Consider the following 21,784-nt stretch of genomic DNA (forward strand, 5'->3'; position numbering starts at 1 on the left):
TGTTCTTCGATGTCGCAGTTTGCAGCCAAGCCAGGGGACAATGGTCCGTCTCTACGGTGAATTTGGCCCCTCCAAGATAGCACTGCAATTTTTGAATGGCCCATACAATGCAAGCGCATTCCTTCTCTGACGCGCAATAAGCCCTCTCTCTAGAACTCAGTTTTCTGCTCAAGTAGAGCACGGGGTGCTCATTACCGTCGTCATCTCTCTGGCAGAGAACAGCACCTAACCCTCGATCACTGGCATCACACTGGACCGTGAATTCTCGGTCATAGTCTGGAGCTCGCAATACCGGACGGCTAATCAGCACAGCCTTCAGGTTTACGAAGGAGGCTTCCTTTTGTTCGTCCCAGACTACATTTGTCGGTTCTGTCTTGCGGAGAGCGTCGGTCAGAGGGCTGGCCAAAGCTGAATAGTTAGGGATGTAGTGATTGTAGTATCCAGTCAGACCTAGGAATGCTCGAATTTCCGTCTTCGTGCTCGGCCGCGGGTAGTCTGCTACCGCAGAAATCTTAATCTCGCTGGGTTTCCTGAAACCTTGACCTACATTGTGACCCAAGTAGTCCACGGTCGCCCTTGCCAGGCAACATTTCTCGGCCTTTACGGTTAGTCCAGCTTGACGCAAAAGGCTCAGTATAGCTCTTAGATGTACCATATGGTCCGCCCATGAGTCGGAAAAAACCGCAATGTCGTCTAAATAAGGCACCGCGAATGTTTCACACCCCTTTAAAACCCTATCCATGAGTCGGGAAAAACAAAATGGAGCATTTTTGAGCCCGAAACTCATCATTGTTGGCTGGTAGCTGCCCGTCGGAGTGACGAAAGCCGCGTATCTGCTGGCGCGTTCAGTGAGCGGTACTTGCCAGTATCCTCGAGTAAGGTCCAGCGTAGTCACATATGCCGCTCTACTGACCTGTTCTACTCTCTCCTCAATATTCGGAATAGGATACACTTGATCCCTGGTGAGAGAATTTAGCTTTCGGTAGTCTACCACAGGCCTAGGGTCTTTACCTGGAGCTTCTACTAAGATCATAGGCGAAGCATAATCGCTTTCCGAGGGTTTTATTACTCCCAATTCCAGCATGCGAGTTACTTCCCTATCCAGAATTTCTCTTTGCCTTGGAGAAAATCGGTAGCACCTTGATCGCACTGGCACGTCTGAAGTCAGCTCAATATCGTGCTCAGTCAAATCAGTTCTGCCTGGCCTGTCCACGAAGCAGGCCTCAAACTCTGTTATTATCTCGCCCAGATCGGACAGCTGGGATTTCTTTAGTTCTCCTCTCTGCTCCGTCTCTCTGAGAAGCTCCTGAGCGTTGCTTCCCTTTCCGCTGAGGCAAATCAAGTTGTCCCCCATCTCCTCGGGAAGGTTTAACGTTAGATTTACCACGGCTTCCCTCTGCACATAAGGCTTCATAAGATTGCAATGATAAATGCGCACTTCTTTACGCCTACCGGGAATTTTCACTGCGTAGTTAGTGTCAGAAAGCTTTGCAACGACTTCAGCAGGTCCTTCCCACTGTACTTCGAGCTTATTCTTGGGATCATTGGCTTGCTCCATAGCTAAGTCCTCTCGGGTTCCACTTAGAAGTCTCGTGAGATTACTAGACACCGGCGGCAAGAGGTTACTCTCTAGAACGTCCTCATTCCGTGTCTTATCAAGCTCACTTTCTAGTTGACTTATCTGAGATGCCTCGCTCTCAAAGTTTTCTGACCGGCTATCTTCCGCATCGACCACTGTTTTAACTGCCGTTTCTTCCGCTGTGGATTTTTCTGGAATGAGCAGTGTAGCTAGTTCTCGCGCCTTTGAACGTGTTAAGGCTGGCACAACTCTGTCTCCGAAAAGGATGCCCCTCTTTCGCAGTAGCATGTCCGATTTGTTAGAGAACAAATACGGATAGCACTTAGGAAGCTTTCCTGAAACGGCAGCCTCGGTTGTTAACTTGCCGAAAGGGCCCTCGATGACCACGTTCGCGATTGGCAAGCACACACTCTGTTCCTCAACTACCTGTCGGATCCATGCACACTGTCCTGTATAGTCGGAAGGCGACACATAAGCCGGATGGACAACATCCATCGTTGCGGCCGAATCGCGCAGTACCTTGCAAGGCTTCCCGTTGACTACTAGGTCATGCATGTAAGGTTCCAAAAGCTGCATATTTTCTTCGCAGTCACTGATATACGAGAAAGCAAACTTTTCTTTCCGGCAGTTGACGGCAATGTGACCCTGCTCATTACACCTAAAGCATGTGAGCGGCTTCCTAGCCTCAAACTTTTTCTTTGTGTTCTGCGCGTTGGTCACTTCCCCACTTTTCTCACTGCCGTCCTTTCTAGGGCGTTTGCCTGAAGAAGCCTTCCTTTCTTCGTTTGCAAATCTAGCAAAGTGCCTTTTCTGACAATTATTCACACTCAACTTGGGATTGCGGAGCCTATCCACTGCTGGGTTGCTGAATTGTCGGCGCGAAGCGTACTCCTCAATGAGTTCGGCAGCTTCAGTTGCCGACTTAATGTCGCCTCGGTCCTGTAACCAATTTCTTTCTTTTTCTGGGAGGCAGCTATAAAACTGCTCCAAAAGAATTCGCTCGACTACAGCGTCCCTATCACTGTAGGAATCAGTGCTCTTTAGCCACTCGCCCAAATTAACTCTTAAATTGTACAGGAATTCAGGGTAACTCTCGTCCCTGGACTTAGTAGCGTTCCGAAAACGTCGTCTGAACGCCTCGGCGCTAAGCCTATACTTTCTCAGAAGGCAAGCTTTGACCTTCTCGTAGTTGTCCGCGTCCTCCTTGCTTAGCCGCGCGACAACCTCCGCTGCCTCGCTGGGCAGAACCGTCAATAATCTCTGAGACCAAGTGTCTCGCTGGAAGGACAGTTTTTCGCAGGTTCGCTCAAAGTTAGCCAGATACAGACCGATATCCCCTGATATCACATATGGCTGCATGTACTTTGACATCTTGAAATCTGCCTCCTTGTTGAGACGAGGTACCGCTAGCTGGGGACAATCGCCCGACCTCTTGCTCAACTCTAGTTCTAATTTCCGGAGCTCAATTTCTTGGTCCAGCTTTTTTGCTTCTCTTTCACGCTTCTTTTCCTCTTTTTCCCACTCAAGTTCACGCTCACGCCTCTTTTCCTCTTTTTCCCGCTCTTTCTGCTGTCTGAGCTGTTCCTTTTTTTGACCGATGAGGTTCCATGCTTCACTGAGCTCCTCATCATCGGTTCCTAGATCAGTGATTGCCTTTATAATCAAGGGTTTTCGTGCCAAACCACTTGTATCAATTCCCAATTCCTCACACAATAGCAACAGGTCCGGTTTCTGCAGCTTTTGTAGGTCCATGATCGCTCCGAGTGTCGGCTACTTCCAAAACAACTGTGCAAACTACCAAACCTAAAGGCGTTTCCACACTCTCTTTACCAGTTCTAAAATCTAACCCTGTTCTAGAACCTGGTCCACATCAGAAGAAAAGCCAAGCACTCACCCACACATGCGATCGATGTTCCGAGCTGCCCTCTTGTTGGCCGATTGTTGCTCCTGCTTGTTGCTTGAGATGCCACCTCCGATCACAAGATGTTGTGGCTTGTAGCTTTAGATCCACCTCCAATCACCAGATGTTGTGGCTTGCAGATTCAGATCCCAACGCTGGTCACCAGTGTTGGGGCTTGTAGATTCAGATCCTACCGCTGATCACCAGTGTTGGGGCTTGTAGATTCAGATCCTACCGCTGATCACCAGTCGTTGTGCTTGTAGATTCAGATCCCACCGCTGATCACCAGTTGTCGTGACGCTGGGGCTATGTCGACCCGGCCTTCACTTGGTAGCGTGCAGAGACTCGGGGTTGAAGAAGGACTGAATCTTCGAAGTTGGTAAAATATGTACAAGCAGGTTTACTGGCACTTTGAGAAAACGTATTTACAAGAATATTTACATGAAAAAGAAGGGTACATCAGCAAAATGACAAGCGTTAAGAGTTCATAGCGAGAAGCGACTGGATGAGCCGTTTACCCAGGGCCCAGAGCGACATTTCGTGCTCTGCAGCGTCCTTAAAACCCCCTATGTCCAGCCCCTCTCTGAAGATGCTGACCAACCAAATCCAGGGCACGCCCCTCAGGTATCGGCATCCAATCGAACACATCACTGCACTGATGGTCTGAAGCACTGACTGGTCCGGCATTCATTCGTTGGGCGTGATCACTTGTTGGCGGGAAAAGCTTGGGAACGGCGAGGAGAGGAGGTACATTTCTATTCTTCAGCAAAGAAACCACAGGCTGGTTCTGACAAGGGGTTTTACTTCTCAGAAACCCGAGTGCACGTGGCGCCGCATAGGGCTCCCAACATGGTCCCTTTTCGACAATTGCAAATCTTTCCTGCATTCCCGGGAAATCACTTAATGGCCGTATGAGTCATGCTCCTTTCTTGTCCTGCACGTCAGCGGACATGTCACTCTGTCGTCTCCTTTGGATAGGAGGCATTCATCACTGGAGGATAGCACTTCTCGACTGGAAGGGTGAACAAAAGAAAGCACTTCCTGCTATTTCCCGCAGGGGGACGTTTCTTTGTGTTTTTCCAGACGTTCTCTTGACAGGGCCAATTTGGCATTTGCAGGTTGTCCACAAAGCAAAACATGCTTACAAAACAGGATTCCTGGAAACAGGCTCACTTAGAGCCATTGGACCATCACCACATTTCCAAAGCACTTATTCATGCCCACAGGCGAACAATAGAGCGCGCAAATGCGGATGCTTGGTCGTAACAAGCCCCCAGGTGGGGGCGACATCCTCAGCCAACGAAATAAGGGCAAGTTGTGTGTTCTTGTGTGGCTTGATGAGGAGCTGGTCCCAGCTTTCCGCAAAGGGAGCTGGCAGGAAGGCGCTTTAGGACGGGTTATTTTCGCATCCCCAGAGGATGTGCGCCTGTGTGGTAGGTTCTTTTTTTTTGCAATTTGGGCATGCAGGGTCGTATTCCCCGTTAGTAATTAGAGATAGCCTACAGTGGCTAAACATTGAGCGTGTCTATTCTGCGAAGCAGCGTGGCTTGTGCTCAGTGGAGGTCGATGTGGTAAGGCGGGAAAAGGCGTAGCGTCTCTTTGTAAAAATTGTAGTTTCGGCGAAAGACTGGGGGGCTTCGGCGAGTGCGTCTGGATGCATGAGACCGACCGCCCGGATTGTGAATCCTTGGGCACGTTGGTCGGCCCCATCGTTTTTAGTGTTGCCCGCGTGGACGGGTACCCATATTGGGCTAACTTTGTGGTCGGGGGTGCAGCCGCGCAGGATGCGGGTGGTAGGAGCGCCGATTTAGCCGACCGAGAAATTTAAAATAGCTTTTTTTTTTTTAGTCACTGAGAGAATCGGGGAACTTCCGGCAACGCTTGTGCGACAGCGCCACAACATGTGGCTCTTGTTTCCGGACCTTGTTTTTGTGCCCTTTTCTTCCTCATCGCGTCCCATTTCTATCGCGACATATCTTCACAAAAATATCTGAGGAGACATGATGAGTCAAGCAAGACGGAGCGTGCTCTGATGTGCATCGCAATAGCGATTGCAGCTCATGAAAAAAAAAAGGAGATCCTTGTCTGTTTCTCTGCCGGAAGGAACAAGATGTGATTCGTGGACGCGCTCGGCCAGGAAAGGAAGATTGCCGACTTTTAAATGCATCGCGAGGGAATTTATTGGCGGCTAAATTAGTTCCACATCTTCTCAGGTCTATTCTAACGCTACAAAATGTAAACCCTTTCGCATCACAAATATTTCAACGTTCAAACAAAACAATAATTTACTACATCGTCTTGAATGTTGCCTCTTCAGATCGATATCCATTAAATATTACACAAAAACTCTGCGATTACATCACGCCTCAACGTTTTTCTCACTGCTCATGCTAGCGGTGTTTCGAAATGTCAGAAGCTTGGCTGGATTGCATCGCCGCAGGATGGTTGCAGAGCCCAAACTTTAATTAGAAACGTTTACTTGCTTATGATTCACTACTATCGCACATGCAAAAGAAACCAATTACAGCTAGCACTGAAGTAGCAAGATCCTGAGTTTGAATAACCTATAGGAGGCGTTGTATTGTGCTTGCAGCCCTCATCGAACTCACTCCTCAGTTGTGTGTCATCTCTCCCATTCTGTATCGAGCGTTTATTGTGTGCAAAATATTGCGAAATGATGAAAGTTGCCACAAAAGCAGCGATGGCGAAACCGACTCGCCAACCTCTCCGCTACGTGCTCATAGCCCTCCCTTCGAAATCAGCGCCCCCTCGTGCCGTCTTAAACTTTCAGCTCCGAAACACCCGCTCACCACAAGCGCCATACGTTTTCAAGTTCTAGTACAATATAGCGCGAATTGCATGTGGTCGAGACATGACTTGCGATCTGGACACTCAGCGGGACGTCCAACTACACGTCTCGTAAGTTCCTCCGGGCGACTAGAGGCTTGATGTTGGCAACCACTGCCGTTACGAACAATGGGAATCTTCCCCTCAAGAGCGGCCGTTAAAAAAGCACTCTGAGCGTATTCCATCTTTTGACGCCATATGCAAGGAGGCCGAGAGTAAGGCTCGAAGGATTCCTAGACACTCCATGCTTCTGGTTGTAAAGAGAAACAAATGTTCGGAAACGAAGTTTGCTACATTGCATTTGCCGTAATCCTGTAACGATGTTTTGCGAGCTTACTCACTTCAAGTTTGTATCGAGGCACTGCTACCACGCAGTAACGGCACTGCAGGATCTGCTGCGGGCAAGACTTGACATGTGTTTCCCATTCCGTGCCTTTAACGTGTTCACCGCAAACGAGGCAGAATATTTTCGTTCGTTCACATTCTAGGTAGTGTCCCTGAAAAAAAAAAAAAAAACTTTTGAGATGCGATATTTTTTGCCACTTAAAAGTTTTCGTTTAAATCGGGCTAAAAAATTTGTATTCACATGCAAATTTTGGATGCTTAATTTTTGTATGCAGGCGTTCGTATACCGTAGTGAAGACATAGAAATCGTTTACACCAGGTATCTTAGACATAAATAGAGTGCTTCCTCTTGTGCTTTCATAATAAATTGCAAAATTTTAATGGCGACTATAAAGTGAAAGAAAAATTGAGGTCCAGTAAACGTGTCGAGGTGAATTCAAACGTCTTGACCGTAGCGAAAAAACCGTATGAGTCACAATAACCTCAGGTTTCTCATACGAAACTCATACAAAACTCACAAAGCTCTCATGTAATCTCATATACTTCTAATAAGTTGAGTGATATATGTATGAGATAATATGAGATTTGTACGAGTTTAGTATGAGAAATCTGTATGAGGTTATTGTGACTCATAGGTTTTTTTTTCACTAAAGGAGGGGAAATAAAACAAAGGAAGGGGAGCCAATAGGGCATTTTTCTTCGCTGCACTGAACCTTAATTCGCATTCTACATCAGGGGCTTTTAAACATAACTAAAATTCCAAAAAGAGTTTGAAACATGCATTTGGCTGAAAGCAAAACTTAGCGTTGCCGCACACACTTGCTAAGAACACGAGAGAAAAGGAAAAAAAATTGCAAGACTAAAATTTTGTTCGCCTGGAACCTTCACACGGCATTTCACAAACAAAAGTAAGAATTTTTTGCATGCGACATATTCAGAACATTTACTGAAAGCATATGAAATACAGAAGAGTGTAGAAGTCTTTGAACACTGTTGATCAAAGTCAGAAGATGCGCGACTATGACGATTACAAAAGGGTCGGAAACTGGTCAAGTTGGTGCGGATCCATATTGTTGTGGCACCACAAGAACGAGGACTGAGACGAAGGACAGAACAAGTGCTTTCTATATACTGACAAAATATATATTGGGACAAGCAAATTATATAGAAAGCAGAAACGAACACCAAGAACAAAAACAAATGGCATGCGCAGTCCAGTTCATGTAAAAACGGTCGAGTCAAAAAAGCGCGTGAAACATGTCAAACCGTATCAAAAAAAAAAAAGTGCATCTTCAAGATATTTATACTCTGCGTCGAGTAATGGCAGCGAAGGCGCGCTTACAAGTTTATCGGTTGACTTCTTATTCTAAAATCCTTCATAACCTCCCGCGCTGTTTTATTTTTGTGTATCCATGGAACACGTGGTTTGAAATCTCGTCTACTTGTGTATGTTTGTTTGGGTAACGTCCCAAAGCGACTAGGCTATGAGAGACACCGTAGTTGAGGGCTCCAAAAACTCCGATCACCTGGGGTTCTTAACGTGCACTGAGATCGCATAGCACGCGGGCGCCTTGCTTTTTGCCGCCATCCAAAAGCGGCCGCTGAGGCTGTTATTCAATCCTGCATCCTTGGGGACAGTAGTCTGAACCACCATGGCGGGGTTACTTGCGTATGTGCCCTGTAACAACCTGCAAGAGTATTTTGGGGCTTTCATAACTAATTTTGAAGAAACCACCACTGACCTCCAAGTCCTTTAGAGAACAGTACTTATTGCAGCAGTTGCCACCACTTCTGTTGGGACAGTAGACTAGTTGGTCCATCACAGTCGTGAGGATATCAACAGCGGGCATCATCTGTGTTAAATGAGAGCACGGATGGAAAATTTTAGAAAGAGAATGGCATATGTGTGAAGTTTTCAACCGTCAACGAACGTCGGAGCGATGGCCTAGCACTTTCAGAGCCTCCCTGACTTGCGGGAATTGTGAGGTTCTATTTCCAGGGCCACCAGTGATGCAAACAGCAAACGTTTCTACATATATAACTGCCTGGTGCTCGTCTTCTAGGGGGACACACACCCGAATGACTTGTGTAAAGTGGCAAATTAATTTAGCATCCCGAAGTGGCCTGTGCCACGAGAACGCCGTGTAGAAGGCGGAGATTCTAGATACATCTCGACCGCCTGGTGTTCTTTAATTGGAACTCCCATGCACAGCAGACTGGCAATTTGCCATTCGTCCCTTTCGGGACGTGGTTGTAGCGGTTCGGATCAAACGCGGGTCACGGGCACGTCAGTTAAGCGTTCAAACTTCTGAGTGGCGCCGAAGGAGGGGTGAGGGGGGCTTGCTTGGAAAAGAGTGCTATGTGCCGCACCGCTTGTAATGCGATAGCGTTAAATACACTGTTATAAATATTTTTTATCCGGCTTTGTAGCAAAAAATTGCGGGCATCCCTGTGGCACGCGGTAGTTAGCAGCTGGCATAATGGTCACTGACTGGTCATGTGGTTGCGTATTGTTCCGAGACCACACGAGATAGCAGCTTTAATTGAAAGCGAAAACTTCCGCTTCTGTTTTGAAATATGCGAGGGGAACCTAGACAACCTGTTCCACTGAGACCATAATCAGACACGTTGCCCCTAGACGACGCAGGAACTTTTGTACTGCTTGGTTAAGCTGTAAAAGCTGGGCATAATATATATGTCGAGTGGCATTTAATTCCCCCAATATGGCAAATTAATATTGATTGATCACGGACATGTGTGAGTTGTAGGTGTTTGCTCGCGTTGCAGAGTAGTCGTATGCAAATTAAAGTTAACAAGGGGAGCTGTAGAAGGGAGGCATCAACGCTGTAACTAGATAACTTTAAAGGTGAAGCTTATGTGTCCCCAAATCTAGTTTGAAAAAGTGTTCTGCACTAATGAAAACAACGCTAATGTAATTTTTCAACAGTATATCAGATATTTGCAAGCACCAAGGTGTCAAACATTTTCAAAGCAAAACCTCAGGTTGGGCTCTCATAATAGAGGCAATTTATCCAGCGAATATGTTGAGCAAATAATCTTGCCAGCTCGAACGCGTCAGCTACTTGATCTCTGCTGACGCCGAAGAATTATGAGCTTCTTATTCACCTTTGGGCAAACGTCTGCCGCCACAAAAGGGCTACAAAGTACTGTTAAAATTTTAATTACAATATATTCTTTTCCTACCACACTCGCCGCTTATTAATCACTAGTATATTCGCTATACCGCTGCACATTAGTGGCCACTACAGATATTATATCCGATTTTATGCAATGCACATGTGCTTTTCAAGACACATCGGAAACATCTATTAGTCACCTGTATATATCTGTGTGACGCTTTACTTTGTTGACCGGCTCCGGGTACTGGTTTCCGGGGCTCCACACAACGCTGTGTCACATCGCCTGATACCATAATGCGTAAAACACATTTTGTTTGCAACTACTTTGCGAATCTGAAATATCCTGTTTGGTGCCGCAACTTCATAGTGCCGCAAGTTGACACTGCAGGCCTATATCTCCTCATAGCCATCTGCCTAATGAATGAAACGCGTACCTAGTCACAGTATTTCAGCTTAACGTCAGAGGCGCTGCCACTGTAGCATGTAAGTGCGAGATGGAACCAAGGTGTGCAGTTATGACGGTAGGATGAAAAATTGTGCCGGTTTTCTGGCGCTGTGCGTCTAGGTTTCAACCATCTGACATTATTCTAATTGTACCGAATCTGTGTTGTCTGAGGAGGAAACAAATGCGAAATAGGCACCAACTTTGTCTTGTGTACCTCACTTCTACGTGTGAACACTTCAGTGATGGGACTCCAAAGAAGACCATTTACATGTTGTGATGAGAAAGAGCAGATACCTCATCAACGGAGACTTCCTTGTTTTCGTATTTGCAGCGTATTTTCTTCCTTTCACTCGATTCGAAGATGCACACGCTGCAAAAAGCGTGCGATGACGGGTCCTCGAACATGCTTTTTGAGAGCATACCACATTTCGTGCATAACATACAGAGAGGCAGCTCGTCTGTGAAATTCAGCTGTAGTGGTCCTCCAGGAAGGTCTCTGTACATCACCTCAGTCCTCATTTTCAAGTTTCAATGTATCGTCTCTGCAAATGAAGAAAATAAGAAATAGATTACTGACTCTATCAACGCTAACGCTAATATTGTAATAGAACATCTTGCCGCGAGCTGTTTAATGGTTCGGTTTTCAAGCTGGAAAGACAGCTTTCGTCCGGTTTATAACTTTTCATGCAGTAAGCGACGGCGTTTCTGTCGAATGAAAGTAGCAAGTGTAAAGGCACATAAATGGTTTAAATTTGCCGTACACATGCATGCGTCTTAACTAAAATGTTCAAGGTCAAGTTTAAATTACGGTGGACCGAGAGCGGCCGATTATCTAAGCTTAGATAACCGCCCACCACACTTGCTGCTATCGCCACTGCCAGGTTGTCTTTGTTTCGGGGAACATAGTGACCAAAACCACAATGCAAGTTGAACGCCAGTCCTTTATCTTCTGTATTTGCCCGTGTCGCCATCTCAGCGATACGACGGACTATACTGCCTCGAAGTTGAGATTAAAGTCATCATTACGTGGCAGCCAGTAATACACAAAACTGATATCTCATCCACTTGGCCAGGCTCTATCCACTTTTTACATTAAATGTTCATCGCTTCGCTATTACAATTACCCACTTTGAAACATGTCCCAGAGGCGTTCGTATTTCCCAAAAAACTCCAAAACTTGAGGCATTCAGTTTTAAGGGAAACGTGAAAAGGGCACCAAATTTCGTTGCTTAAACATTCATGCTCGCATCATGTCTCCCTATGAACACAGCTAAAGTGTGGTTTTAAACCAGAGCGCTCCAAGTCGGAGAATTCAATTCGCTTTTTCTCACCACAGACAAAACGAACGCTCAATTGAAAGGAAACAAAAAGGTGTATACTAGTGCTACAAAGGAAAACCATGAGGTAGACACACAAGCGCTGTGTGTCTACATGTCTTCGTCGTGTCTTTTACTTCGTTGCTCTAGTACTTCGTTGCTCTAGTACAGTCGAGCGCGATTTGAAGGTTATCGCGCGAGCGTCGACCGAGAGCATGAACAGCGCCATGGCCCAGAATTCTCTGCCGATGCGATGGAGGTATCAGCCCAGCTTCCCTCTCTTATTGCTGTTCCTAAAGCAGCCGTCACTCCCTACTGGGCTATCAGTTTTCTTTTTTTTTTGGTTCTGAGAACAGGCAATGATCGTAATGCGCACCAAGTATTCTTCGGTATTATCTGAAATTGCACACTTTATCGCAACAAATAGAATGTTTAGAATAGAGAGAAAGGGCGGTGAGTTTGTCGCAGGGATGATGTTTGTTGTATGGAAGAGCGAACGGGGGAGAGAAGACTGCGAAATTATGATTTTTCCGGTTCCAAAACCGACCGCCAAGTGCCCGGAGTGCTAGGCTCGTTGATGCTCTCGCGATTACCTTCAAATCGCGCTCGACTGTACACATCATGAACCACAAACTATCCCTCAGCCATACGCAACGACAGCCTGAGGAGGGACGATCAGTAATTTCTACGATCAGCAGGAGTATATGTTTTCATTTTTAGACAATATTTACATTTATATTTAGTCTTATTTCCTCTAAATTAAGGACATTCCTCGCACAGATATCGGCAGAGCGGCCGAGTACAAGGTCTAATATTTTAGCAACAAAACACTATCTTGACGCCACAATGGCCCGCTTGCCGATTAAACATTTACCATGCGTCGTGATGCAGCGGAAGTATATAAAAACATTAATTTGTGCGTACTGCGTGCAAAGCAGGTGAGAACTATATAAAGGCAATATGTGCACGACAATCGGAAATAGATACACTCACGGCGCTTTTCCCATAGCATCTTCTGTTAGCAAACTTTTCAAATAATTATTTTGGGGTAATGCAGGAATGTAGGCGGTAATGATATTTACTTGGAAATGGGGCGTTTGTCATGAGACGAAATTACATCCCTCCCCTCCTGATCATTATTTTGTCTTTTTATAGTAGTGTTTCCTGGCATATTCCTTGAACTTACATACCCATGATAGCATCTCGACGTTAATTGAATGCTTGCCGTTCAGTGTTGATAACAGTGTTAGTTGCTGGTTTTGCAGCGAGGTAAACGGGTCACAGACAACTATCCGCGAGAAGCGCTCAAGTGTTGTTCATGCAGAAGTGGGCATTTAAAATTTTCCTCCATCATATCCCATGCCTATCTTTCCATAAAAACCTACAGAATTTTATTTACGATTCAGCCCTTTACAAAACTGAATGCACTTACGGTTCTACAAAGTGCTTCCATGTTCAACAGGTAAGGTGATAAAGTAGGTGTAAAAAAGAACTTACCTTTCTATGTCCTCAGTAAACGCATCCTCTGTGGGCTCAGATGGGAAGAGTGGCGCTGGTGCGATGAATTTTGAAGTAAACCAGCACAGAAGAGCTATTTTTTGCTTTCCAAAACAGACAGGCAGCTAGGCCATTGCGGCTTCATGCAAGCCCGACTCCGCCGACAGGCGAGGCCCACAATCAGCGGTGCGATAGTTGCCATGCCAACGGTTACGCTCGTTCTCTTCGTCCGGATGATACAAGAAAGTTTCCGCGTGACTGCTGATCGGCAAAGGCGTGTGCGCGACGGCTGCTACGCTTGCGACCCGGGGCCCTATTCTCGACAATTCGCCATTTTGTTCACATTGTGACGTACGCGTGACGTGTGCAGTAGGACGGTGCCAGGTTATGTAAGCACACAATCGGGTTACGCATTCTGAAGAAAAAGAGAAATAAAGTAACAGAAAAAACCGCGCTGTCGTCTGCTATTTTATATTGGCGCCAAGTATGAAAAACGACAATGCTCCTGCAGGAACCGATACGCTGCGGTGCATTCCGTGATTCGGAAGCCTCGGGCTGCAGTGAGGCGAGTAAAGTATGTTGTGGCGTTGCGGTATTAGTGTGTCATGACATATTTGCGGGCGAGCATTCGGCATCAGCTACGCACGAGAAGGCTGCGCGTGTTTCAGCTGAACAGCAAGAACGGGAATGGAATATTCGCATTGGGTTGGTGCAAAATGGGAGTGGAAAGTACCATTGTCGTTTATAAGTGCTGATGACCTCTAACGTTAACTTATCAGCGGCTTTTAAATACAAGAACCTAAAGGTTTAAGGACTTGATCGTAAACAGAAGGAATCAACAGATTTCCAAAGTAGCTCCAGCACTGACTAAGAGGCGCCGGCGCAGCCGGTAATGTCCATCTCTGAGGACAACGCTCTCAGTCTGAAAGTATCAATTACTCTTAGGTACTGGCTGTGCTACTCACCTTTTTCGAAAAGCCGCGTTATGACCAGCTACCGTCAGGTCATCAAGTCTGCTTAAGTTTCTAACATAATGTGTCGGCTTGAGTTATGTAGAGCGCGGAACGGAAAGCAGCGCAGAGATAGAGAGAGAAAAAAAGTCTTTAACACACACACACATACACACACACACGAAGTGGAAGGCATATGCTGGGCCTTACACCTAGTCAGCTAAATTTTCATGCGCTGGCGTGCGAAAAGATGTCCGAGCAAGAGAACAAAATACAATAGCAGGAAGGTTAATTAGGCGATTCTCAGGCTACCGTACACGTGCAGAGGGGGATAAATGTACAATAAGGAAAGAATTCGAAAGATGATGGTATGAAGCCAGGGCGGCGCCGCGCGCGCGTATTCCTTACTGTCGAAACGGTAAAATGCAAATCAATAAAGGGAGGTTATTTTCAGACTCTATTAAAAAAAAAGCAATCAACCCAAAATGTCTCTCAACTACATCATTTGATTTGAGCGTACCGTCATAACATGCTCCGGAGTACTTATTCTTTTTCTAAAAAATAAGCAAATGGTGAGCTCGATTGCATATTAAAAGAAACCTTTATATATGAAACACATTACATGTGGCAAGCAAACATGTGCCATGTAGAGGGAACATACATTCCTTTATTAAAATAGAAGCAGTGAAAATTTTTGCTTGCTTCGCCCATCTTGGAAGGGCTGTTCAATTTATTAACTTTGCAGTGAGTGCATAGTGCAAGGCAAAAAAGACAGTGTTTAGGGACGACGTTTAAGAAAGCCTTTGGTGATCTTTCGCTGCCTGTCGCGCGAAGTTCCTCCACAGCCATCGAATCATATGACCCCTCAGGTTGTACTCACGAACCGATCAGACAAATAATTAGAAAGCATCGCGATGCTCTCTGAAATTCATGATGGTTTGGTGGGCGCTATTTAACACAGAGACAAAGAGAAGAAAACGCGGGACTGGCGCCTTTATTTCTCTTCGTTTCTTTGTCTCTGTGTTAAAGAGCGCCCACGAAACCGCCATGAACAACCTACCACTCGCCCAACTTCCCCTTCAGTTGTTCTCCGAAATGAATCGTCTCGCGCAGGTCAACCGCTTGAGTCGATGGTTTCTCTATGAGAGTAAAGCATTTGAAACGGCAGGGTAGCTACGACCCTCGTGCGGCTGTAAATCTACGTCTGCATTCTTATTCCTCTAAAAGATGACGCAGCTTAAAATTTCCCTTATGAGGTCGTTTCAGTGCTTTCTGCAATTACAACAAGATGTGTCAGCTTACTTCACCACCCACCAAACTCTCTACCAAACTGCGGTGAGCTAACAGCCGCTTACACTGCACGTCGAATTCGCCGTGTTCTTTTCGCGGCCGCCTCAAGTGGTTCAAAATGTGGCGCCCAACTTTGGTCATTTACATCAATGGCAGAGTATCCTTTGCGTAATGAAACGTCATTTTGACGTCATCTATAAATGTTTATGCATGACGTATTTCCCGCCACACAACATCAGCCAATCAGATTTTAGGAGTCGGCTCTTGACAGTGGGCGGTTCATTTCAGCCCATTCGTAATACAAGCGTAAGTGCTTCCCTTTCTATTATATATACCTCTGTTTTCCCTCCACAGTTACTTATGTATACCTTCCATGCATCATGAATACCGCTGCTAAAAATCCGTTTTCACGCTCACTTCATTTTTACGTCACCGCAAAAAGCTGTTTCGACACACCGAAATTTCGCGCCACAAATTTGAAACACGTGACAGTTCTGAGAACCAATCAGAGAAAAAAATGGCGCCGAATGTCGACCATGTGTGTCGAGAATAGGGCCCCCGCTCAGCCTGCTTCAAAACCATTACACGAAGCTGTGATGCCATCTATTGATTTTTTTTTTAGATTGTTACTCAATTGCAGCCGTTTTGTTATAGTGTTACATCTTGCTGCGTTGCACATTAAACCGAAGATAAACGTGGTGGTACCGCCCCATCATCACACTAGTGTGGACAGAGATAAGACGGATGTAAACAGGCGCGAATTGCCCACATCAAATTAGACAACAACAACAACAACAATTGCCCAGAACCGGTTTGGCGCGACTGCAGCACAGCCACAGGCTGGGCAAGGCAACCGTGGGGCAAGGTAGGCTAGGGAGCACAATTCGCGCACAAAATATTCTAGTAATTGGACAGCTGTAAACACAACAGGGCTAAATATTGACACAGTACAGTGTTTGCCTTCGCTCTGCGCTGATCGGGAACGTGTGCCTCCTCGAGGCGAAGAAACCGAAGTTCTCCCGTGGAGGCGCGGGCCCTGCCTAGTTTGGGATCAGTTCTTCAGTTCAGTCGTTCAGTCGTGTCCGACTCATCGTGACCCTATGGACTATGTCACGCCACGCTTTCCGGTCTCTCACTATCTTCCTACCATCACATAACTTCATCTGCAGTGCCTCAAGGATGCCATCTAACCATCGCGTTGGCTGCCTACCCCTTCTCCGGCGACCCTCAACCTTTCCCAACATCAAATCTTTCTCCAGCGACTCCTCTCTTCTCATCAGATGACCAAAGTAGCTGAGCTTTAACTTTAGAATTTGACCCTCCAATGAGCAGTCAGGGTTTATGGTCGACAATATCGGCTGATTTGATCTTCTGGCAATCCAAGGAACTCTCAAGAGTCTTCGCCAACACCACAATTCAAACGCGTCAATTCTTCGGCGGTCAGCCTTTTTCACAGTCCAACTCTCGCATCCATACATCACAACTGGAAAGACCATAGCACGGGTTATACGGATCTTGGTTGGCAGACTAATGTCTCTGCTCTTTACTAGGCGGTCAAGGCTGACCATTGCTCTCTTTCCCAGTTTGGGATAGCTCTGTGCAATATGGCTTCTGTGTCCCGGTGACTTCTGATGAGTCTTTGTTCTATGATAATATAAATACGTCATTTTCTAAATAGCGTAAAGATGTTTGCGTAAAGCACTAGTGAATGTTTTCAGTCGCAAGGCCGTCTTGTATGGGCGCCAGCTTAGCAACGGCGTCGTCGTCGTTGTTTAAGGAGCGAATACAGTCTGACGAAAAGCGCGCGCACACTCGCACATATGCTGTGTTACATTGGCGAAAACACTCTGCTTTTAGTTCGACGTGCTGCAGCGTCCAACGTAACCGGTGGCTGCCAGCGCACTCCGATCAAGGTATGTGTACTATGGTAGCGAAGGCTCCACAGACGCCCATACGTACAAAACACGGCAGCTCATGAGCTGCAGCGACCACTGAAAATTGGGGGGGCCATGATTTCGAATGACGTCACGCATACGTTCACTTTGCCGCGAAATATAAACAAGGTTCTTAAAAAACCGCCGCGTTGCATTGACGAGCCTGCATCTTTTAAAGGTTGTTGCCTTTCAGCGCGCGCCAACTGTTGCCATCTAAAAGAACTCTAGTTTCTGTTATTTACGCACTTGTTTACAAGCAGTTACTCCAGCAGAATGAAAGTGATTGGCCGAGGTGGCGGCAAAGAAAGGCAGCAACACTTTCAACCATACACCAAGCATGCAAATTCATAATGCAAACACTGATGCTGTCGTGCCCAGTTCTCAACAGGGTGTACCAAGTGATCAATGATGGTTTTCATATTCATGGTTTATCGCACCAACTAAGCAAATGCAGCAAAAATCACAGCAATAAAAAAATTCATGTCACAGACAGCACAAAGGGTAGCTCTGTTTAACCGGGCTAAGCACCTCAATGATCAGAGCCGAGGCATGGAAAGCGTTCGAAGTGCCTGTCACAAAACATCACCAGATAAGAAACATGCATGTACAGAAAACAAAGCTATGACAACTGCAATTAAAATAAAATGTCATGAAAGCAGGTGCATCAAGACACACGTATTGCATAGAGCACTGGGATTATACTCTTCATATTTAAATTCTTCAAGGCAAATCAGGGTTACAGCAATCCAGACAGCTTTCGCATCAACACACTTGCTTATCACAGGGGCATTAGAGCATACTGTGTACAAAAGAGTGTCTGTGTACAAACTCCAGATCTACTCACCCGTGAGAGTCAGCCGGGAAGCGGTATAATAAGACACCGACGGTTGAGTCCACACTGCCGCAATGTGCCACAGAGCATCGCTTTCTCACTTTGTGCGGGCTCATTTTGCGATAAAGCGCTAAGCGCAATATAATAATGCAAATGACTTCGCACTGCCTGCACGTCGAAGGGGACAAAACCCCTCCAAAAAATAAACACGGCTGCAGGGGGATATTAAATCTCACCCAACGGCGACACAGCAGCGACCAGCAAGGACGTCGAAATCTTCGCAAAAGGGACATTTTCAGACTTGCAAACTAAATTTATACGCTTTCCCGGGCGCACCAATGCCCGCACCACAGCAAACAGCGATAAAAAACTGTTTCGTGCTTCGTCAACTTCGTTATCTCCATTCTCTTGGCTACCTCTGGTTGCCTACTTTGCAAGAACTTAAAAAGGCCTGAAAAGTTTCGTCAAAACCTTTGCAACATCAAGGAGGCGCCATAAGAGGGTTTCAAGATTTCTTTAAAAATCAAGAATTTCTTAATAAAATACCTTACCTCATTCACAAGCAGAGTTATTAAAATTTCTATACTTCTTATGTTGATTGATACTTTTTAATTTGTAGTAGTAAAATTTCTTAATCTGAGTAATTGGCCCCCCGACCTGTGGCTATGCTGCGATACCACTAAACCGTTTTTTGGCCCAGCCATGGAGGAAGGAAAGAACTTGGCACACGCCCTGACGTCACTTTTTTGAAACCGACATGGCCGCGCGGCAGCGCCGTAACCGGACGCTGCAATGTCTTTTCTCCTCCTTTGACCTCCACATTTTCTATCTCCACGACGCTCAAGTGCCTCGTACATTTAGCAACGCTGTTGCTAGTGGCCCGAGTTTTCATAGTGGCCGGACTTAGCTAACCCTTAATTTTGACGTAACTTCCGCCACACTTTCTTCGATGCATTGGGAATGGCAAGGGTCTCTCTTAAGTTATTTCCTTCCTCCATGGGTCCAGCCTTCGCCACTATTCTACTTCCGCTATGCTCCGATAGGCGCGGCGCAGAGATGGCTCCTGCTCCCTTCGAGCATATACAAGGCCCATCGCATGGTCGCGTTACTTGGAACCAAACGGGGACAAAACCCCATTGCGAGCGACACCAATCGCTTGGAAGAACATCTTCAAATACGGTTGTAAATATTGGAACTATACTGAGTACAAAATGAAGAAAACTAACATTTTTACGTTCTGATGTTGATTAAATTTAGCTTTTAGATTTTTTAAAAGAACGCGGTATAGTTATGGTGAAGTAATTATCGTGCATCTTACTTTTTTGGCCTTTCATGCTCTTGTAATTCCGTTGTATTGTCACAGGGATGAAGGAAACGTATCATCACTTATTCTTGCCATTTGGAAGCGGCACACAACATGAACGTAGTTTCTAATGTATGAAAGGTAGGCGCACCTCGTTGTGTTAGCAGCGGTAAATTTTGCACCGTGCAAAGTTTCTCGGATGGTGTTGTGTCAACGCTTCTCCGTTTCGTCGCAGCAAGTGGCGGCATGCGCTGCTCGAATGGCGTTTGATTGCACCGCTTTAGAATTTTAACCCGGGAGGTGGTCCAGCGCGCATTTGAATTCCTTTCTTGGGCGCGTGTGGCCTTCTGCGCAACCTTTCTCCTGTTAGCTTTGCTGCTCATTTCGGTTACTGCGTCGCATTAACCAGCATTACTTACATGAATTCACTCCAGGAGTTATTACTGACGAGTAGTCGCGTGGACCACAGTTTTACGTTATTTACGTGACTGCATTAAAAAATATGTCAAAGGAGGTGTTGTTGATAAATGACGCTGTCGAGACGGCGCGGCGACATCTCGCGCCTCTGCGAGCCCAGCAGCATGCTGTGAAGTCCTCGTTGGCGTTCCTCAGTTCTCGTTTTTGTTACGTTTTATATTACGTTGATAGAATAGACTTGCTCCTCTGGTACTTTATAGTAGTGTTTATTATAGTGCTCAAATATAACCTGAAATAAAGCGCTCGAGTTCTAAGTGAATTGTCAACATCGAACAAGAATAGAAGTGTTCCTTAGTGTTTCTTCAAATGCACACTTTCCTTTTACTGCACTTATTGATGAGCTTACTGAGGTGATTATTACCGGCTTATAAAATGTGTACTATAATGTGTTATACAGGTAGCGTACATGTTCGGTCAATGTATTAATGCTAAACCAGCGCTAAAGAGCACAGAAGAAGCACAACACAAGTGCTTTTGTTTTGCTGTCGTCTCTTCCGTGTTTTTTTATTCGCGCTCGTTTAGCATGAATACCTACCAACTCGCCCAACTTCTCACGTGATCGGTCAATGTGTCTACTCGGTTTTCACCTCAGAAGTTATGCACTGTGGCACGCGTTTTTTCCAGTTGTTTCTAATGCATCTTGCAGCTTCCTATAGTGGCCGCCGTTATTTCACCAGGAACATCCACAGCCTTGAAAGAAGTACCAGCTGCATCAAGAGCGCATCCAGAAACTTTAGCAGTCCGCACTACGACGTCGCCAGAGGCCCTTGGTCGAGATAGTAAATGATATCAACACTTATGTATCGTCATCAATTGCTGCACTAGTTGAAGCTCAGCAGCATTAAAACGCTGTTGTTGCCTTCGCAGTAGCTGCAAGAAAGCATTTAACCTGGTACTTCACTTTCATCCCAAATGGGCTGTAGATAATTTGGACAGTTTTTCATGTGAACGTAAGTGAAGACACTGCAGCGTTGGTTCAAGGTGTGTTAATAGGCGTTTCCTTAAATATTTGAACTAATAAGAAGCAAAGAGCTTCGTTTTCGGCACCCGGGCGTGCATGCACTATAATCATCATCATCAGCCTGACTATACCCACTGGAGGGCGAAGGCCTCTCCCGTATTTCTCCAATTAACCCGGTTCTGTGCTAGCTGCATCCACTTGAGCCCTGCGAACTTAACCTCATCCACCCACCTAACTTTCTGCCGCCCCCTGCTACGCTTTCCTTCCCTCGGAATCCAGTTTGTTACCCTAAGCGAGCATCGGTTATCCTCTCTTCGCACTACGTGTCCTTCCAATGTCCATTTCTGCTTCTTCATTTCCGCTAGAATGTCGGTAACCTGAGTTATTTCTCTGACCCACTCCACACGCTTCCTATTTATTAATGCTACCCCTATCATTTTTCGTTCCATAGCCCTCTGGGTTGTCCTAAATTTAAGTATAGAACCCACTTAGTTAGCCGCCACGTTTCACTCTCATAGGTGAGTACAGGTAAAATGCAACTGTTGTATACTTTCCTCTTGAGCGATACCGGTAAGCTGCTAGCCATAATCTGCGAGTGCTTGCCAAATGCGCTCCATCCCAATCTCATTCTTGTTATTTCCTTTTCATGGTCCGGATATGTGGTTACTACCTGTCCTAAGTAGACATATTAGCCTACTACTTCCACTACTTCGCTACCTAATGTAAACTGCTGCACTATAATGTTTGACGAAATCCACAGTCAGGAAAAGCCCTGCAACACACCTTTCGATTAATTTGAAGGCGTTGTGGAATAATATACCGTGCAGGGGTGGAATCTTTGCGATAAGGCACTGGTGTCCATGGCTGGAGGCACTGAAGCATAATGTGAACGGCTTCATACTTATTTTTGATGCGTGTGAAGGCTTTTTTTGAGGCTTTTATTGCGAGCTTTCTGCCTAGAGACATTA

At 45.9% G+C, this 21,784-nt stretch overlaps 1 protein-coding gene across 13 annotated transcripts in view; it reads right to left on the bottom strand.

The window, feature by feature from the left end:
* Nucleotides 1-13,540, bottom strand: part of LOC146173805 (uncharacterized) — a 71,106-nt gene extending 57,566 nt beyond the window's left edge. For 2 of the 13 annotated variants that reach the window (XM_084584212.1, XM_084584210.1), the window contains exons 1-4: nt 13,070-13,533; nt 10,551-10,798; nt 8,414-8,524; nt 6,668-6,823 (exon numbers count right to left, since the gene is read on the bottom strand). In XM_084584212.1, coding sequence (XP_084440338.1) covers nt 6,668-6,823; nt 8,414-8,524; nt 10,551-10,775 — 492 coding nt within the window. In that variant the 5' untranslated portion in view covers nt 10,776-10,798; nt 13,070-13,533. Of the gene's footprint in view, nt 1-6,667; nt 6,824-8,413; nt 8,525-10,008; nt 10,497-10,550; nt 10,799-13,069 lie in introns of those variants that run through there. The other 11 variants (XM_084584211.1, XM_084584208.1, XM_084584207.1 and 8 more) reach the window with 11 other exon arrangements.
* Between the last annotated feature and the right edge of the window lie 8,244 nt (nt 13,541-21,784).

The sequence above is a fragment of the Amblyomma maculatum genome, chromosome 11 (genome assembly GCF_055883805.1).
Source record: "Amblyomma maculatum isolate TAMU_Amacu chromosome 11, ASM5588380v1, whole genome shotgun sequence".
Taxonomy (NCBI): domain Eukaryota; kingdom Metazoa; phylum Arthropoda; class Arachnida; order Ixodida; family Ixodidae; genus Amblyomma; species Amblyomma maculatum.